Raw genomic sequence first — 18956 nt, forward strand, 5'->3', positions numbered from 1 at the left:
CCATGTATCCGCTTATTAACTCTTTCCCCATGTAGCCCCGCCCCTTTTCAGCGTTGCGCTCGTTGTCTTTTGACTTCCGGTCTGTATTTCCACAGCGATCTTGCATAGGTATGAATGAACTGCTCGTAAAAAAAATTCCTGTTCGACATTTGTTAAGACATCTGCTTTAGAATGCTTATGATAAACATTACAATGCTCATGATAACTTTTTTGTTAACTCTATAAGTAAATCCACTTCACCAGAAATATCCAGAACCGGAAGTTCAAAGACACTATTCTAAAGATGACGGAGCCCACGTTTCTCTGGTGCAAAAGGTCTATACAATAGGAGGCACTACATGTACATTCATTTAGATGCTTTAATGCAAAAAAAATGAGAGCAATTGAATCAATTAAAAAATAGGACATCAATATGTAAGTGCAGTGACCAGTCCCAGTTAGTCCAGCGCAGCACAAATAGCAAGGTGTGTCATCAGCATTGCAGCCATGTTTCTGAGTGATAGATCCTCGTGATGACATGTAGATGGAGAAGAGAAGTGGTCCCAGCACTGAGCCCTGAGGCACCCCAGTAGCCAGATGTTGTGACCTATGCCCTTCATCTTTAAGATGGACAGGATGATCTGCTGGTTAACTGTTAGAAGCAGCAGACATCCTGAGGGATGAGTACTGAAGATGAAGCTGCTCTTGACGTCTCAAAGCTTCAGTAACCGAGAGCAGGGCCGTCTCAATTGAGTGACCTCTCTGAAACCAGACTGGTGGTTGTTCTGTGTGAGAAAGGCAGAGATTTGGTTCAACATGACTCGTGCAAGTGCTTTAGCAATGAATGGATAGGCCTAGTTTTCTAGCTGTGCTGGGTTAAGAGTGTGTTTCTTAAGCAGCGGGGTTACCCGAGCCTGCTTAAATGTGAAAGATACCAGTGTGAAGAGAAGTGTTAATGATATGAGTGAGTGTGGGACAACTGAAGAAGAAGTGTCTTGAAGGAGATGAATGGGGATCAAGAGGACAGGTATGGTGGTGAGTTTGGAGACTTCTGCCTCTGAGAGCGGAGAGAAGGACTGGGACAAGAAGTGCTGCATTTATTTGATCAAAATACAGTAATATTTTGAAATATTATCACAATTTAAAATAGCTGTTTTCTATGTAAATGTAGAAATCATGTATTGTCACATGATCCTTCAGAAATCACTCTGATTTGATGCTCAAGAAAAATTTCTTAAACATTGTGGTACATTTGAGTGAAGAACATTCTAGTAATAACTAATTTCAAAGTAGATGTTACACTTTCAGCAGTTAGGTAGCATATTACCACCTCATCTGTCAGGATACACTGTTGAAGGACGGTGTGATGCTGTCTTTAGTGTTGTCTCTGTAGTGACCTGAGGTTAGATAGTGAACACGTGACACACTAACCCAATAGCAACTATATAAACCACATTAGTGACTTTTGTTTTGCAGCAGAACAAGGTAAAAAATGTGTGTCGAATATATGGACATCAGCCATTTGCGTATAAAAACAACACAACATTACAGAAGACTACAAATATATTAATACAATAAAAAGTTGAGCTCTCCATGGCACACACTTCACGTGTCTCCGGACGACGCGAATGAAATACTGTAGACGTAGACCTACAAGTACAGATCTCGAAAACGCCACTAGGTGTCAGGCTCACACAGGAAGAGTTTAGAAAGTCGCATTTGATTTGTGAAATAAAATGGTTACATCACATGGGTCACACATAAATAAACACACACAGAGCCTAGAAATATGCAGAGACAGAGACTTTGATTGTGAATTTGGGCTATTTCTATATTTCAACGATATTTTGGGCCATGCTGTTTGTGTAGCCTACAATATTTAAAGTGATTCTGTACTCTGCCGTTTAGGCTAAATGTTTGGGTCAGTAAGATAGCGTTTTATTTATTTATTTATTTATTTATATAGCAGCAATTAACAGCCTGACATTAAATTTATCAAAAGTGTGATTTTGTATTCGTTCAGGAATCCGGAAAAAAGGGTTATGGCTTCCACAAAAATATGAAGCATCTGTTTTAAAGAATTCCGCAACAACAAGAAATATTATAGGCCTATTTCACATTATTGACAACATTAGCTGCCAGAAAACATACTCATAGGCTAGTGCACCTTTAAAAACACAGTAACATTATTTTATAGTTTATTTCACATTGTTTAGGCCTATCAAAGGACTTTGGGCCTATGCATAAATAAAAATAGCTAATGACAAATTGATTTGCAAAGAGTCCACTTTTTATCTAATGTGTTTTCCTAATAAAATAAATAATTGCTTAATGTATTGTAAGTTACTTCACATAAAAGTCATTCTGAAAATAAAAAAGTGCATCAAATAAAACAAATGTCTATCGTGCATGCACATTTGCAAAACTGTTGACAGGTAGAAATATTCAGGGTAATTCTTTCCAAAACACGCTTCACTGGGTAGTATTTTGTGGGAAATGGTGTTATTTGTTTTGCATTTCCAACGCTACAGCGTGGTTTGATTCTGACATCATATGTCAATAAGTGACATCATATTATAAAAAATAATATAAAACGAGGGAAACTGCACCGGCGCGTGATCTCCGCGCGATGGCGCCTCACATGAATCAGGGGCGCGCACTCAGTCACATGACTCAGTCAAAATGGCGTCGGGGCAACAGTGGGTGTTGGTGGAGATGGTGCAAGCTTTTTACGAGGTAACTACAAACTTTCTGCTTGTATTATTTATTTTTTAATTTTCGTAAATATCGACAGACATTTAGCGTGTGTTCGGATGAACAGCACCGGCCCATATGATTTTGTTTGGCTATATTTCACACACATAATAAATCTTCTTCAGTGTTGTAACTCCAGGAAGTGTTTCACAGTCAGACAGGTGAGGCTCACTCATACACCTGAGTTTACTTCAGTGACCCCGTCAGAAAGTTATTACCCTTACTGTCAATACACCAAAAGCATGACATTAATATAGGCTCTCATCATAAATATATAATTAAGAAGCATTCAGAATCATTCTGTCATGTTTGGGTTTGATTTCAAGTTATTGAAGTACTAACAGCAACTGTTTTTGGTGTAAATCCTGGTAAATGTTTTAATGGATTGTGTGCTGTTTATTCTGAATCTGCAACTCAAGTGTGTGATTAACTTTGACCAAATCTGTATGATCAGTTTTTGTGTGAGGGTGATTCTTCAACTATGGTACTCTTTGAGCTAGACAGTTTCAGAAAATAAAAACATTTCAACAAACAGTTTTTTAGTATCAGTTGGTTTCTCAATCTGTCTAGAAACCTTCCCTTAAATTGGGTGCGATGATTTGTATCGAATAGTATATTGGCATTTTTATCTGACAGCCCAAGAAAACGCCCAAGTTCTCTTATTTACCAACTTGTAGCAATAAAAAATAATAAAATATTTCTTACTACCTAAACTTAATTAATTGTATGTTTTCTTTTGTTTTTACATTAACGTTTTAGTATTATAGCCCAAAATAATTTGCTGTTTTGCACGAACAATGTCATTTCCACCACAACCTGTCTTTACCACCACAATGAACACCGTGGTGGAAATGACTGTGGTGGAAATGACATTTCCCGCCTTTTCCTCTAAAATATCATGATATTACAGTTAGCATTAAATATACACCATTTACACATTATTAAATTAATTTTATCCAGTTATTTTTACGTCCATGTGAAATATGAGCCGTTTGGAAATGACGGCTAATAAACATAATCTGTTTTAGTCTTATTTGCCTTGATTTTTCTTCTTTTCATTGCCCCCTAAAGAGGTCACCCTTTCACCCAGCCATGTGTTCATTGTGGAGTTTCTATTGCTATGGTTACTAAGTATTCAAACCTAAAACAATGATCCCAGGATTCTATTTTGTACAGTGTGGTGGAAATGACAGTGAATCCAAGGGACAAGGGTTCTACTTAAGAAAAATATAAGAAAATATGAATAAATATTGCAATATATAATATGTATAATTGAAATAGACATTATTTTATAATTTGTACTTAAAATCTACATTATTTAAATATTTAATTTAGAATTAAGCGAGGTTGAAGGTACAAAGTCTGGCTTAGGGACAGGGAAAACAGTAAAAATAATGCATAAAAGGCCTCATATTATATAATATAAAGAATGATTGAGCCATGATAAATCTTTTATAAGTTCCCCTTAGGGTGAAGTAAGTCTGACAAAAACAAAAAAGAAGAAATGTTTTTTAGATTTTATTATTTCATCCAGGGACAAGAAAAGTACCATAGCTAAAGAATCACCCGTGAATGCTTTATATTGATTGATTGTGAGCGTTTTATATGAAAACTATAGCAATAATCCTATAAAAAGAAAAAAATCTGCATCTTATCACTGCATTGCACAACTTACTGTAATTTATAAAACATTCAATTGCTGACAAGTTATACTGTTATAAGACACACTCATCTTTAGGATGTCTGATAAGGGGTGCTTGATCTGGAAAAAAGCATTGCATTTTAATTATGGTGTAAATTTATCTGATGAATGATGAAAACATTAATATATGATGCGCATCACAAGTGTTCATTCATCACCATTATACATGGCTTATGAATGTGTTTAATGATCAGATGAGGAAGACATGCAGTTCGTTTCATAATAATGTTGATTTCTCTTCTAGGCACCAGCATATCATTTGATTTTAGAAGGTATTCTGATTTTATGGATTATCAGACTGCTGTTTTCCAAAACATATAAACTTCAGGAGAGATCGGACCTCACAGAAAAGGTGAGAGATCCTGCTTTCACACACTGGTGCAGTGTTAGCTGAAGGATGATTTCTGTTTGATTCTAGCTATTTTGGCTTATTGTTCACCATTGTGCAAAAGTTTGTGGCCAGTGATATTTTTTAAATGTTTTTTAAAGTCTCTTCTGCTCACCAAGACTGCAATTATTTGTTTAAAAATACAGTAAAAACAGTAATATTGTGAAATATTATTACAATTTAAAAAATTGCTGTTTTCTTTGTAAACTGTTATTTTATTCCCATGATTAAAGCTGAGTTTCCAGCCTCATTACTCCAGTCTTCAGTGTCACATGATCCTTCAGTAATCACTCTAATGTGTGATGAAACATTTCAGATTATTATCCGTGAAAAAAGCTGTGCTGATTCATATTTCTGTGGAAATGTTTGAGGATTTTTTGATGAATAAAAGGTTATGTATTCCTTTACTGTCAATTAATTGCATATTTATATTAATTTATTTTAGAAACTCTTACTGACCTCAAACTTTTGTGTTTTACTAAAGAATATCAAATATGATCTGATATTTTGCAAATTTTATATCCATGTAAAGCTCAGACTTTTTTTCAATAACCATTAATAAAATCCTACGCATTTATGTTTAAGTATTAATTTGAGTTGCTGTTAATACAGTTACTGTTTGTTAACTATAATTGATTTGTATTCAATTAGTTGCCATTAAGCCAACTAAAATTTGCACAAGATCAAAACACAACATAAGCCCTATTTGAAGTTTGAACAGGACTAGTTTTTCAGGGGGGAGTTAGAAAAAAAAAATTTTCACAGACATACTTTGTGATCTTCCGAATTTTCCCAGTCTGTGTTTTTCTCTCACACAACCTCAGTAAAAACACAACAGACCTCTAAGAAATCTAAGAAATAATATAAACTGATGTTATATTATCCTAACGCTTCGCCTCGCATATTTTTTGACCTATCCGAGTCACCGTTTGCTCTTAAGACAAGTTAGAAATGTGTAAAATGGAATGACAGTATTGTAATAGTGGTAATGGAAATTTGACCCAGTTACTTCAACACAGGAAATTTAGCTCGATTGCATAAGCATTTGTGTGTGTCCTCTAATCATGTGTTTCAGGAGAAAGAGGAGTTAATTGAGGAGTGGCAGCCTGAGCCGCTGGTGTCCCCCGTATCTAAAGATCATCCTTCCCTTCATTACGATGTGGTCACAGGGTACGTCTTGTGTGTGGGTCTGCGAGACCAGCATGTCTCCCTTCATCATAGCTCTGTCGGCCCCCGTATGGAATTATAATTACGGTGTAAATTATCCTGACTGAGGCAGTGTTTTTCTTTTACAGCCCTCCAAGCCACAAAATCATCGTAAATGGGAAAGAGTGCATTAACTTCGCCTCATTTAACTTCTTGGGTCTGCTGGACAACGAGCGTGTGAAGGTTTGTAGCAGCACAGACGCTAGTCCAAGTGCTTTTCCATTCTTTACATTTACAGACGGCGTAGCTGTTCCTGATTGTAACGTGCAGATTGATCGTTAATGCTAAACACATCTTGATTGAGGTGTAGTTTACATGGCGCTTACACTTACTGTAAATAACTTGCGGCTCACCAAGGCTGCATTTATTTGATCAAAAATACAGTAGAAACAGTAAAATTGTCAAAAAATGATTACCATTTAAAATAGCTGTTTTTTATGCAAATATATAGTAAAGTGTAACGTATTCCTGTGATCAAAGCTGAGTTTCCAGCATCATAACTCCAGTCTTCAGTGTCACATGATCCTACAGAAATTATTATAATATGATGAAATATTTCTGATTATTATCAATTTTGAAAACAGTTGTGCGAACAGCATTTTTTTTGTTCTATAAATCTTTTCTAATAATTTAAATAAGTTTTTCATCAATTTAATGCATCCTTGCTATTATATTTGTTTTTGTCCTTTTTTAAATCAAAACGATGAGAGATTTTGGTAAAGTTTCTATTTTTTTAACAACATTTTAAATGTTATAATAACAGTTATCATTTAATGACATTGGTGTCTCGTCCTCGTCTCTTTTTAGTCATTGAAAAAAAAAAGTCGTCGGCTAACATTTTTCTACTTTTCTTTAACAAAACGAACACTAGAAAATGGGGCCAATTTTTAATTTATTCATATAACTAGAAGAATTAATGTACATAAAGTGGCCAGTGTAAATATTTCGATATTCTTGGTCATTAAAGGGATATTCCACTGTTTTTTCCATATTAAAGGAGTAGTTCACTTTTGAGAGAACTTTTGCTGATAATTTACTCACCCCCATGTCATCCAAGATGTCCATGTCTTTCTTTCTACAGTTGAAAAGAAATGAATTACTGGATTTTTCTCCATATAATGGACTTTACTGGTATCCAAACGGTTCAAGGGCCAAAAGACACGTTCAGTACAAACTGCAAACTGTTCAAAGGGCTTTAAACGATTTCAGACGATGAATAAGGGTCTTATCAAGCAAAAAGATCGCTCATTTAATAAATAAATAATGAAGTTTAAGTTTTATAAGCTCAAATGCTCACCTTGCTCTGTTCTGTGATGCACATTTGACTCTCCTGTTCAAATCATCAAAATGACCAAATCTTTTTCGGAGTCATTTGGTTCATTCAACGAAACGAATGAATTGATTCAGAAAAAGATTGGTCGCTTCTCTGCTTGGCCCATATTGAATGAACTGGGCTAGTTATGTGCGATCAAAGTGTCTCGCGTGCCAGAGCGATTAAGTGCACGCACTGAGACGACAGATGTATGCATCCGTCTTAGTAAAGGGAATAACATAATTTAATATGAAAAAATGGTGGAGTATCCCTTTTAGGAACTCTGGTAGTGATGAAAATTCTATCATACTTCAACAAAAGCTTTAATCCACTGTGTCTCATGGTATCATTAATCTGTTTTCAGTTGAAGGCACTGGCGTCACTAAAAAAATATGGTGTTGGAACATGTGGGCCGAGAGGATTCTATGGGACCTTCGGTGGGTGGATCTACACCTCAGCTTTCTGTCTGTCTGTCTGTCTGAGGACACTGTCAGTTTAAAGCATGTAAATGTTCTGCAGATGTTCATCTGGAGTTGGAAGAGCGCTTGGCAAGGTTCATGAGAACAGAGGAGGCCATTATCTACTCGTATGGCTTCGCCACCATCGCCAGTGCCATTCCAGCGTACTCCAAGAGAGGAGACATCATCTTTGTGTGAGTTAACATCCACAGCTAAAACAGGAGCATCTTTAGAGACAATAAAGCGTATCCTGATCTGTGTCTCTGGTTCTCTCAGCGACGAGGCGGCGTGTTTCTCCATCCAGAAAGGCCTCCAGGCTTCACGCAGCTTCATCAAATACTTCAGACACAACGATATGGAGGACCTAGAGCGCCTTTTGAAGGAGCAAGAGATTGAAGATCAGAAGGTGAGGAGGGATTTGACCAGGTGACATGAAAAGAAATTCAATAGATTAAGTATAAAATGGTGTTTTTAACCTGTTTCCTGGTAAAAAGGTATCAAATAATGTTTTAAAGGTGTAGTAAGAGATATTTTTTTCAGCACACACAGAAGAGACATCAAGCAAATATTCACAAAATTGTTTGTTTAGGTGTTGATTTAAATGTTCAACAGCGTTTCTCAGAAATTACTGCATCTTTATAGCTCCCCTGACATGGGGTTATTTTATAATGTTTCCTGGGCTGCATTTATAATGCTAGTATGTTTTTTTAGATCAAAAATAGTCATAATTTATAAATAAAAAGGCATTTTTCCTAGCCTGATTTTAGCCTCTGATTTGAATGCTTTTTTGAAGGGGTGTGTCTGTTGTGGGATTCAGTGTAATTGGCTGACATGCTTGCATATGAAACATGTGAAACTCTCTCTAAATACTTTTACTACAGCTATTATACGTTTTTACTATTACAGCTATCGAGATTAACAAATCGTGAGAAGATTTTAAAGTATTTAGATCTATTCCCATCACATAAAATGTTGCCGTGATGAGCATTGAGCAAGCAGAGGACAGTCTGTTGATCGCGAGAATGAAGATCTCATCATTGCAACGCATTTTCTGCACTCTCTCTAATGCTTTCACCAATGCAGACATGATGATGTAATACAGTGAGAGCTTCGCTGTGCAGTGTAACGTGCGTCATTGATTTCATAACGAGTTGTCCAGATAAACTTGCGCTGTGGAAAGATTGTTCTTTGATTGCTTTCTGTATATAATTTGTTCACAATTTAAATAAGATTACTTTCATCCTACTAAAAGAAACGATGTGAAGTTGATATTTTAGTCACTGGCTTGACTCACTTATTCATAAACAGTATTGAATGATTTTGAGAGAAAGATTACCTCTCTGAACTTGGCTGGTGGCTCGATAGATTTATTTTCAGACGTTCGTTAAGGCCAGCTCTGTATTGGCCCAAGTTGAGGAAACCGTCGTCGGTGAAATGTTTGGACCATACAAAACTTTGGGAAGCTGTGTCGGCGCATTTCCAGGGAAAATAAAATTAGCCCATTGTTTCTTCAGAGGCTCGGGTGAAGGAACTAAGAAATACTTTTGTGTTCATTTGTACATCCGAACACTGATCAACTGCCATGCTTCGCTCGTTTGCAAGTGATTATATCTCTCAGAAAAACTCAGATCGCACTCGTGCATTCGTACTTCCTAACTCATTTTCTCATGGACGAGCCAAAATCTCTGGGTGGGCAAATAGAGATAATTTTTGGGTTTTGATAACCAAAAATTAAAGGCTAAAATATATATATGTGTGTATATATATATATATATATATATTTATATATGAAGCGTTCAGATGCAAAAGCCTCTAAATGCCATTTGAAATTTTCTTCTTTAATGATGATTTTTATCAAACTTGTATATTTAAGTTCAGTAATTTCACTTAAATGGCGATGATAATTACCTATTAATTGTTATTTAAGTGAAATTACTGAACTTAAATATACAAGTTTGATAAAAATCATCATTCAAGAAGAAAATTTCAAATGTCATTTAGAGGCTTTTGCATCTGAACTCTTCATATATTTTTTTTTCTTTAGTAGAACATGCACTGATGTATCAAGCACAATAAGATACAGTATATTGTATGTTATACTTTATATATGTAGTAGTACATATATTCATCTATCCACCCCAACAACCACTCAAAAGACCTTAGCAACAGTCTACATTCACTCAGTATATATGAAGAGTTCAGATGCAAAAGCCTCTAAATGCCATTTGAAATTTTCTTCTTTAATGATGATTTTTATCAAACTTGTATATTTAAGTTCAGTAATTTCACTTAAATGACAATTAATAGGTAATCTTCATTGCCATTTAAGTGAAATCACTGAACTTAAATATACAAGCTTGATAAAAATGATCATTCTAGAAGAAAATTTCAAATGGCACTTAGAGGCTTTTGCATCTGAACTCTTCATATAATGAAAGAGTATATAATATTTTGAATGCAGCAGCTGTTTGTTTTGCTGTAGACATGCTAGTTCATTCATAGTTATGTGTTTTTTTATTTCAGAATCCACGTAAGGCGAGAGTAATCCGACGGTTCATTTTAGTTGAGGGTCTCTATATCAACACTGCAGATATCTGTCCACTGCCTGAACTGGTAAGATCATGTAGCCTGCTGTGCATTCAGAGAATAATTCATAATAAGGCTGCAACATAAGAAGTATTAAAAGAAAAAAGAAAAGGATCTGAATGCTCTGTATACCTCTTCTAATACGGTTTATAACTTTTGTGGGATTTAACAAACATATCACTGCTACTATTACATTGCACTGGTTGCATTTTCAACACGAGTTGGTTTTCTTAATGGATGCATCTTCTTTTCCAGGTAAAACTGAAGTACAAATATAAAGTACGGATCTTTTTAGAGGAGAGCATGTCTTTCGGGGTGCTTGGAGAACATGGAAGAGGAGTCACAGAGCATTTTGGGGTCAACGTATGTAATGGCTTGAATAAACAGTACACTTCTCTACAGTTGTAGGTGCTTTGTTGAAAAATAATGACGTGTGTTTTAATTTCAGATTGATGATATTGACCTCATAAGTGCCAACATGGAGAATGCGTTGGCATCCATCGGAGGTTTCTGCTGTGGACGGTCATTTGTGATTGATCATCAGGTATGACTACAAAGTAACAACTGATTTGCACCATCAAACTTACTTTGTAAATTGGCACTTTATTACAGGAATATTCAGCATAATGTCTGTTTTGCCATTCAACTCAAAGTCAGACTCTTTAAGGTTGCGTCCCAAACGACTGATGCACGATGTACTTAAAGGGATAATTCACCAAAAAATGAAAAGTAGCCCTTGATTTACTCACCCTCAAGTCATCCTGGGTGTATATGACTTTCTTCTTTCAGACGAGCACAATCAGAGTTATAATAAAAAAATACCCTGGCTCTTCCAAACTTAAAATAAAAGTGCATCTATCCATGATAAAAGTGCATGTATCATCATCAAAGTACATCTATCCATCATAAAAGTACATCTATTCATGATAAAAGTGCATCTATCCGTCATTAAAGTTTATCTACCATCACAAAAGTTCATCTATCATCATAAAAGTGCTTCTATCTATCACAAAAGTGCATCTACCTATGATGAAAGTGCATCTATCCTTGATGAAAGTGCATCTATCCATCATAAAAGTGCATCTATCCATCACCAAAGTTCATCTATGGTCATCAAAGTGCATCTATCCATCATAAAAATGCATCTATCCATGATGAAAGTGCATCTATCCATCATTAAAGTGCATCTATCATTGATGAAAGTTTTTCTATCCATGATAAAAGTGCATCTACCCATCACAAAAGTGCATCTACCCTTGATGAAAGTGCATCTATCCTTGATAAAAGTGCATCTATCCTTGATAAAAGTGCATCTATCCATCATAAAAGTTCATCTATCATCATAAAAGTGCATCTATCCATAATAAAAGTGCATCTACCCATCACAAAAGTGCATCTATCCATTATGAAAGTGCATCTATCCATGATGAAAGTGCATCTATCCATCATAAAAGTGTCTATCCATCATAAAAGTGCATCTATCCATGATAAAAGCGCATCTATCCTTGATAAAAGTGCATCTATCCATCATAAAAGTCTGTCTATCCATCATAAAAGTGCATCTATCCATTATAAAAGCGCATCTATCCATGATATAAGTGCATCTATCCATGATGAAAGTGCATCTATCCATCATAAAAGTCTGTCTATCCATCATAAAAGTGCATCTATCCATGATAAAAGCGCATCTACCCATCACAAAAGTTTATCTATCATCATAAAAATGCTTCTATTCATGATGAAAGTGCATCTACCCATCACAAAAGTGCATCTCCCATCACAAAAGTGCATCTACCCATGATAAAAGTGCATCTATCCTTGATAAACGTGCATCTACCCATCACAAAAGTTCATCTATCATCATAAAAGTGCATCTATCCATCATAAAAGTGCATCTATCCATCATAAGTGCACTTTTTTCATGGATAGATGTACTGTTTTGGACTAAAACAGAAACGGCCATTCACTGCAATTATAAAGCTTGTAAGAGCTCCGATCGCATTTTTCTGAAAGGAGAAAGTCATATACACTTAGGATGACTTGAGGGGAAGAAATCATGGGGTAAGTTTGATTTTTGGGTGAACTATCCCTTTAACCGTGTACTGTGTGAATTTTTGTAAGTTTTTTTTGTCGTCTGTCAATCATAGTCTGTTACCCCTCCCCGACGGCATTACATAGGAATATTCCACATCCGACTTAAGGCATAACACCTGGCTTCAGTCTAATGTCTGTTCACATCATCTCTGGCTTGCTGTCCATTTTTCCACACTCATTCATTTTGACTGTGTGTATATCAGTGCATGGGAAATGTGTTTACAGCCGAAAAGAATCTGTATTTTCAATTTTTGACGTTGGTTTTGTGTCTGTGTTCAGTAAGCAAAGGCTTTCATTAGGCAACTGTATGTTGCACATACTCTTATCTGGTGCTGCGAATCTAAAAGATTTGGCTTTCTGGTCATTTGTTTGAATGAACAAAAGAGGCTTCTTTTGATGTATATTTCTGTACATATGGTTTTTATAATCTGAAGATAAAACTAGTTATATACATATGCTTTTTTAAATCTGGACGTGTGGAATTATCCTCATGTGACCGAGTCTTTGATATGTGATCCAGATCCTTATGAAATGGGAGTTTCTAACACAGTTAGAAGTTTCTATGGTGGATAATTGACAGAAATCAATCTTTTGCTATGACGTAATTCCACTTAAGTTACCATATGATGCATTTTGCTATCCTCTGTATTTATGAGGTTTGATTTAACTTTCATACAGTCATTTATTCTTTTCCCTGCCTATTTGACTGTCATAACATGGCTTGCGAATCACATGGATCGTATCAGATTCGTTCTTCCCTTTAATGATGTGAAGGAAGTGAATCCACACGCTCCACTGAAATGCATATGGAGCATCAACAATCTGGGCTGTTTGCAGATTTTCGTGCACTTTTACTGCTCAGTTACTTTGAAATAATGCCCCTCGAGACTCAAAACCCAATAACTCAGTGTGATAACATGTGGCTCGATGTGAAGATCAAGCATTCAATTTATAGTCCAGTTTGGTGAAGATTTGAGAATATGGATTAAGTATACAAACATTCATAATGGTAAAAAATGGCAGACAAGTAAACCGACAGGGCATTATTGATTTTGTCCCCTAAAGGCATAGGAAAGAGTTCAGTGGGGGAAAAAACTGAATCATTAAAAGCATATTTATCAAGTTTTGGTTCCAAAGATGCTTAAATTTCAAAGTGTGGCAAATATCCAGCAGTTTCCATCTGGACCAATGGACCAATAATATTGGCGATCTGATAAATGTGGTATTGCTGGATTCTGCAGGGATGGTTAAAAGCATATTTGTAATTGTAAAATTATAAGTATATTAATGATTAATAATAACCACCAGTTGCCACTGTCTCCACTGTCCACATCTAAGTTTTGTTTAAATGCGATGAAATGTTGTATAGTTTTGTTTTTGTAATGGTTGCGAAACTCACAAATCCAGATGGACCCTTCATTGCTTGGCTTCTGATAAAGATTTCCCCATCATTATTATACTCTAAATTGAATATGAATGTTTTCTGTTGAGAATTATGAATGTGTGTTGTGTGTTTTCAGCGTCTGTCAGGCCAGGGTTACTGTTTCTCCGCGTCTCTTCCACCCATGCTGGCCGCCGCTGCTATCGAAGGCCTGAACATCATGGAGGAAGATCCAGGTAACATTTACTTAGACTAAAGCATGCATTTTATCTTCTCTAGCCATTTACTATATATTTTGGGAACATACTTTTAGATATACCTGTATATACAGTGGTGGCAAAAATTATCGATAAGATTTTTTTTAATCTTTTAAAAGTCTCACCAAGGCTTCGTTTAATTGAGCAAAAATAAAGCAAAAACTGTAATATTGTGAAATAATTTAACAATTTAAAAGAACTGTTTTCTATTTGAAAAGTTTTCAATTGTAATGTATTCCTGTGATCAAAGCTGAGTTTTCAGCATCATTACTCCAGTCTTCAGTGTCACATGATCCTTCAGAAATCACTCTAATATGATGATTTGATGCTCAAGAAACATTTCTCATTATCAATGCTGAAAACAGTTGTGTACAATTTTTTTCCCCCGAATTATTTGATGAATTGAAAGTTCAAAAGAACAGCATTTTTCTGAAATGGAAAGCTTTTGTAACATTAAACACTATCGTTGAAAAGTTTGGGGTCAGTAAGAATATTTTTTATGGAAAGAAACTAAAGAAATTATTCATTTTATTCAGTAAGGATGCATTCAATTGATAAAGTGAGCAGCATAGACATTTATGATGTTACAAAAGCTTTCTATTTTGGGTAAATGCTGTTCTTTTGAACTTTATTCATCAAAGAATCTTGAAAATGAATTGTACACAACTGTTTTCAACATTGATGATGATTATAAATGTTTCATATTAGAGTAATTTCTGAAGGATCATGTGACACTGAAGACTGGTGTTATGATGCTGAAATTTGATCACAGAAAAAAATACTTTAAAATATATTCAAAGAGAAAAAAATAATATATATATATATTTTTTTTTAAATATTTCACTATTTCTGTTTTTGCTGTATTTTGGATCAAATAAACGAAGCCCTGGTTAATAGAAGATGCTTCTTATAAAACATAAATTCTTACTGTTCTAATAATTTTGGCCACCACTCTGTGTGTACAGTATATGTATGTATATATATATATATATATATATATATACATATACACACACACCTGAATTACGATTTTTCACCGTCCTTAATATAACATGACTAAGGATTTCTTTCTTTCTTAAACTTTTAACTGTGTTTTAGTTGACTGATTTGGCTGGGCTTTAAAGAGACCCTTTGATAATCAGCTGATCTAAACCATATGCAGCGACGCTCAGACATCATTTTTAGCTGTATTTGCTTGGCCAACACAATTACTCACATTTAGTTAAGGCACTTGAATAAAACTCTTAAGTACGATCAGACTTTTGCTTGGCGGATTTTAAAAGGGCTGAAAATCCCATAGACTTACATTGACGAGGGAACCATGCCATATCGAAACACCAGATTATCCCCAGCTCTTTTTGACTTTCTCCAGAAGTAACCGCAGGGTCGGCGCTATGGTGGGGCATTCGAGGGCCATGCCCCCCTAGCGCTCATTGATGCCCCTCCTACCATAGTTTCTAATACAGTGCTAAATCATAAATCATATGTAGGCTATACAGTACCAAATGTCCAGCAATCTATTTAAATAGTACATTGTGTTTAATTTGTTGTCCTAATGAGATCTAATATGTGCTGGTGCCAAGAATTTTCAAATGAAGAAATGGATAAATCCAATCCGACTTTTATTTGTAAGTGTTTTAATGGTCCAGTGGCAGAACTTTAAACTAGCGCGTAAGAGATTCTGGGTTCTAGTCCGATTATTTTTATCAGTGGTTGTCAAGCAGGGACATGTTTGAGTGCATTTTACTATGTGATTTCACCGGTACGAATAGAGATTTCTCCGCAACGGATCAAGCGCTGTATGTATCCGTGTGAAGATGTTTCTTGTGGCAGTGCGAGCCACAAGAGAACACTTTATCCGCACCACAGATCGAGTCAACGAGCACTTTGATCACTTGATTTAAAAAAACAACACATTTCATTTATTTGTATTGGTACATCCGTGCCGCGAGATGTTTAAAATTCGCAAATAATAATAATTAATAATAATTATAGTAATAAAAGGTGTTTAGTTTTTTTTGTTTTGTTTTTTGCGTCAAAATATTTCTCAAATGGCAGTGCCGCCCCAGTGACAGCTTTTGTACCTTTTTTCTCTGAGAGTGTATATGTGATTTGAAATGTTCCCTCACAGGCATTTTCAGGGTTCTGCAGGAAAAGTGCCAACACGTCCATGAAGCACTGCAAGGGCAAGTCAATCCTACTTCCTTCTTTCCATGAAATAAATCTTGTGTTTAGAAAAATTAAACATCGCCTGTGAAAATCAAATCAGTGTTATCAATGTTATTGTGAGCTATAATCATCATGGAGGAGGACTGATAAGCTTGTGTACTGTTGGCTGGCCTGGAGTGATGATGTCCTCGGGGTTTGTTGCAGGACTCCAGGACTGAAGCTGGTGGGAGAGTCTTTCGCTCCAGCTCTGCATCTACAGCTGGAAAACAGCACGGGATCCAGAGCAAACGACCTGAAGCTGCTCCGAACCATCGTCGATTACGTACGTCCAGCCAGCAAATCACTGACAGAATGAGTCTCGATCATCAGCATATTGGTGAAAGTATTCAATCCAGTGTAATAATGGAAAACAATATCACTGTAACCTCATAGCGGTGCGTAGTGTTTCGTGTTCCGCAAATTTTGCAGCTTTAGATACCAAAATGAACATGAAAAGTTGAAATAAGTATATAAAATAAAGTTATTAATACTTTTATTCAGCAAGGATGCATTAAATTGGACGAAAGGGACAGTAAAGAGATTTATAATGTTACAAACGATTTAATTTTCAAATAAATGCTGTTTGATGGAACTTTCTGTTCATCAAACAATTCTGAAATGTATCAGTTTTCACAAAAAAATGAAGCAGCAGCACAACTGTTTTCAACACTAATAATAATAATAATCTGAAATATTTAATCATATTAGACTGATTTCTGAAGGATCATGTGACACTGAGTAATTTGAACGTGGCGCGTCCAATCACAATTTAGAGTTAGAATTGTCCATTTTATGATATTTATTAGCCCATGGCTATATAACCAAAAAAGTGACATTATTTCAGAGGCAGAGATACAGTGATGAATCAAAATAAAAGTTTCTCATTAGATTATAATATATAATGTGCACAATAAGATCACAGACATTATTAAACAGAGTTTTGAAAAAGGTTGACTTTCAGGATGATGCGCTGAGAGTAAAATAATCTGTTTTGGTGATTTCCGTAGAGTTTGGAGAGACAAATCGCGCTCACTTTGGCTCGATATCTGGACAAAGAAGAGCGATTCCTGCCACCGCCAAGGTCAGCTGTGAACGATGATCTCAGTTTAACCTCTCTGCAATGATGTTCTGATGTGAACCTGATTTCTTGACCTGAACCTCTGCTGTGTCCTCAGCATTAGAGTAGTCGTCACCGTCGAGCAGACGCTGGAGGACATCCAGAAAGCAGCGACATGCATCCGAGAAGCCGCCGTGAACCTGCTGAAATGACCACGCCCATCAGAGACACGGAAGTGAGAGTCACGGCTCGATGACCTTTGACCCCGAAGACCTCTGCAACACACTGAGCGAACCTTTTTGTATTATATTTATGTTGGTGTACAGATACTGTGGATTATTTGAGTCTTTATTTCACGTTGAAATAAACGCAGAGCTGGTTCTTCACGCTGTTTGCACATCAAACCTGTTGGGAGATCTTAACTAATCAACAATAAATACCATAAAAGAGAATACTTATTATATATATAGTCACTTTTTGTTATACACTTGTTTTTACATTTTGTTTGTTACCTTTGACCAAAGAGTTGCATCTATACCACGTTTCAAAATGTTCATTCACTGCAAATTAATTGTGTTTTTTCTCTAGCTTTGAGGAATCATACATTAAATGATGCAGTTATTCTTTCTTGGATTCAGGTTTTTATTTTATTTGTTGCTCACACACACACAGTTTTGATTCAGTGATTGTCAATTTCAAAATGTGACTGTTTTCTAGCAAAATTCAGGAATAAAACCCGCTTAAGCCTTTATACAAAGTTAGTCATGTTGGATTGGTTTTAAAATCTTTTTCTCCAAAAATCTCCAAAAATGTATGTATACAGAAATATACACTATCGTTCAAAGATTTGAGTCATGTTTTGAAAGAAGTCTATTCTGCATTTATTTGATCAAGAATACAGTGAAATATAACAATTTAAAATACATTTTCTTTCTATATATATTATTTATTCCTGTGGTAAGTATTGGGGAAAGTTACTTTTAAAAGTAATGATACAATATTATGTTACTCCCTAACAAGTAACTAATTGGATTACTTAGTTACTTTTAATGGAAAGTAATTTAATGCGTTACTTTTTCTCACCTGGGCGTTTTTTTTTTTTTTTTAAATAACAAAAAACTGAATTTCTACTTTTTTTCAAATGTAAAAAAGCTTGAAGGCTCACTCCAAAAGTGAAATGACATGAGACAAGAAAGTTCACCTCTCTTATTTCAGCTATAAAAATAGAAGAAGAAAAAAAGAAACACCAATGTGATATTTATCTGAAGTAATTTGACCTTTTCGTAAGGTTAATTGAAGGTCAGAAGTAGACGCATTGTTTAATGAAGTAAGATTAAATGAATAAAGTATATGTGTGTAATTTAACATTTAATTATTGCAGGTTTGTTGCAACATGCGTTACTTTTTTGAATAGTTAACTACTCATTACTTGAAAAAGTAATCCGGTTATGTAACATGAGTATAATGCATTAGTAAAGCTAAGTTTTCAGGATCTTCATAACTCTGTCAGTCTGAAGCCATAAAGCTGCAGAATCATATTTGATTTGCTAATTTGTCAGGCCTCTAAATTATCA

The 18956-nt window shown here is 35.4% G+C and overlaps 1 protein-coding gene across 1 annotated transcript; it reads left to right on the top strand.

Moving 5' to 3' along the window:
• Window positions 1–2615: 2615 nt before the first annotated feature.
• sptlc1 (serine palmitoyltransferase, long chain base subunit 1) lies at window positions 2616–18015 on the top strand. The gene is made up of 15 exons (XM_039675353.2): window positions 2616–2715; window positions 4680–4787; window positions 5899–5993; window positions 6119–6212; window positions 7706–7778; window positions 7861–7993; window positions 8076–8205; window positions 10323–10412; window positions 10641–10748; window positions 10834–10929; window positions 14000–14096; window positions 16249–16303; window positions 16491–16608; window positions 17333–17406; window positions 17501–18015. The coding sequence occupies exons 1-15, from the start codon at window positions 2662–2664 to the stop codon at window positions 17592–17594; spliced, it is 1419 nt and encodes a 472-aa protein (XP_039531287.1). The 5' UTR covers window positions 2616–2661; the 3' UTR covers window positions 17595–18015.
• The last annotated feature ends 941 nt before the right edge of the window (window positions 18016–18956 follow it).

The sequence above is a fragment of the Pimephales promelas genome, chromosome 23, assembly GCF_988280905.1.
Source record: "Pimephales promelas chromosome 23, fPimPro1.hap1.1, whole genome shotgun sequence".
In the NCBI taxonomy this organism is placed as follows: Eukaryota; Metazoa; Chordata; class Actinopteri; order Cypriniformes; family Leuciscidae; genus Pimephales; species Pimephales promelas.

Excerpts from the sequence above, each read along its gene's own strand:
- sptlc1 (XM_039675353.2), top strand. The coding sequence starts at position 2,662 with ATGGCGTCGGGGCAACAGTGGGTGTTGGTGGAGATGGTGCAAGCTTTT. Across the intron at positions 8,206-10,322 it reads AAGAGATTGAAGATCAGAAG|AATCCACGTAAGGCGAGAGT; the intron begins GTGAGGAGGGAT and ends TTTTTATTTCAG. Across the intron at positions 10,413-10,640 it reads TCTGTCCACTGCCTGAACTG|GTAAAACTGAAGTACAAATA; the intron begins GTAAGATCATGT and ends CTTCTTTTCCAG.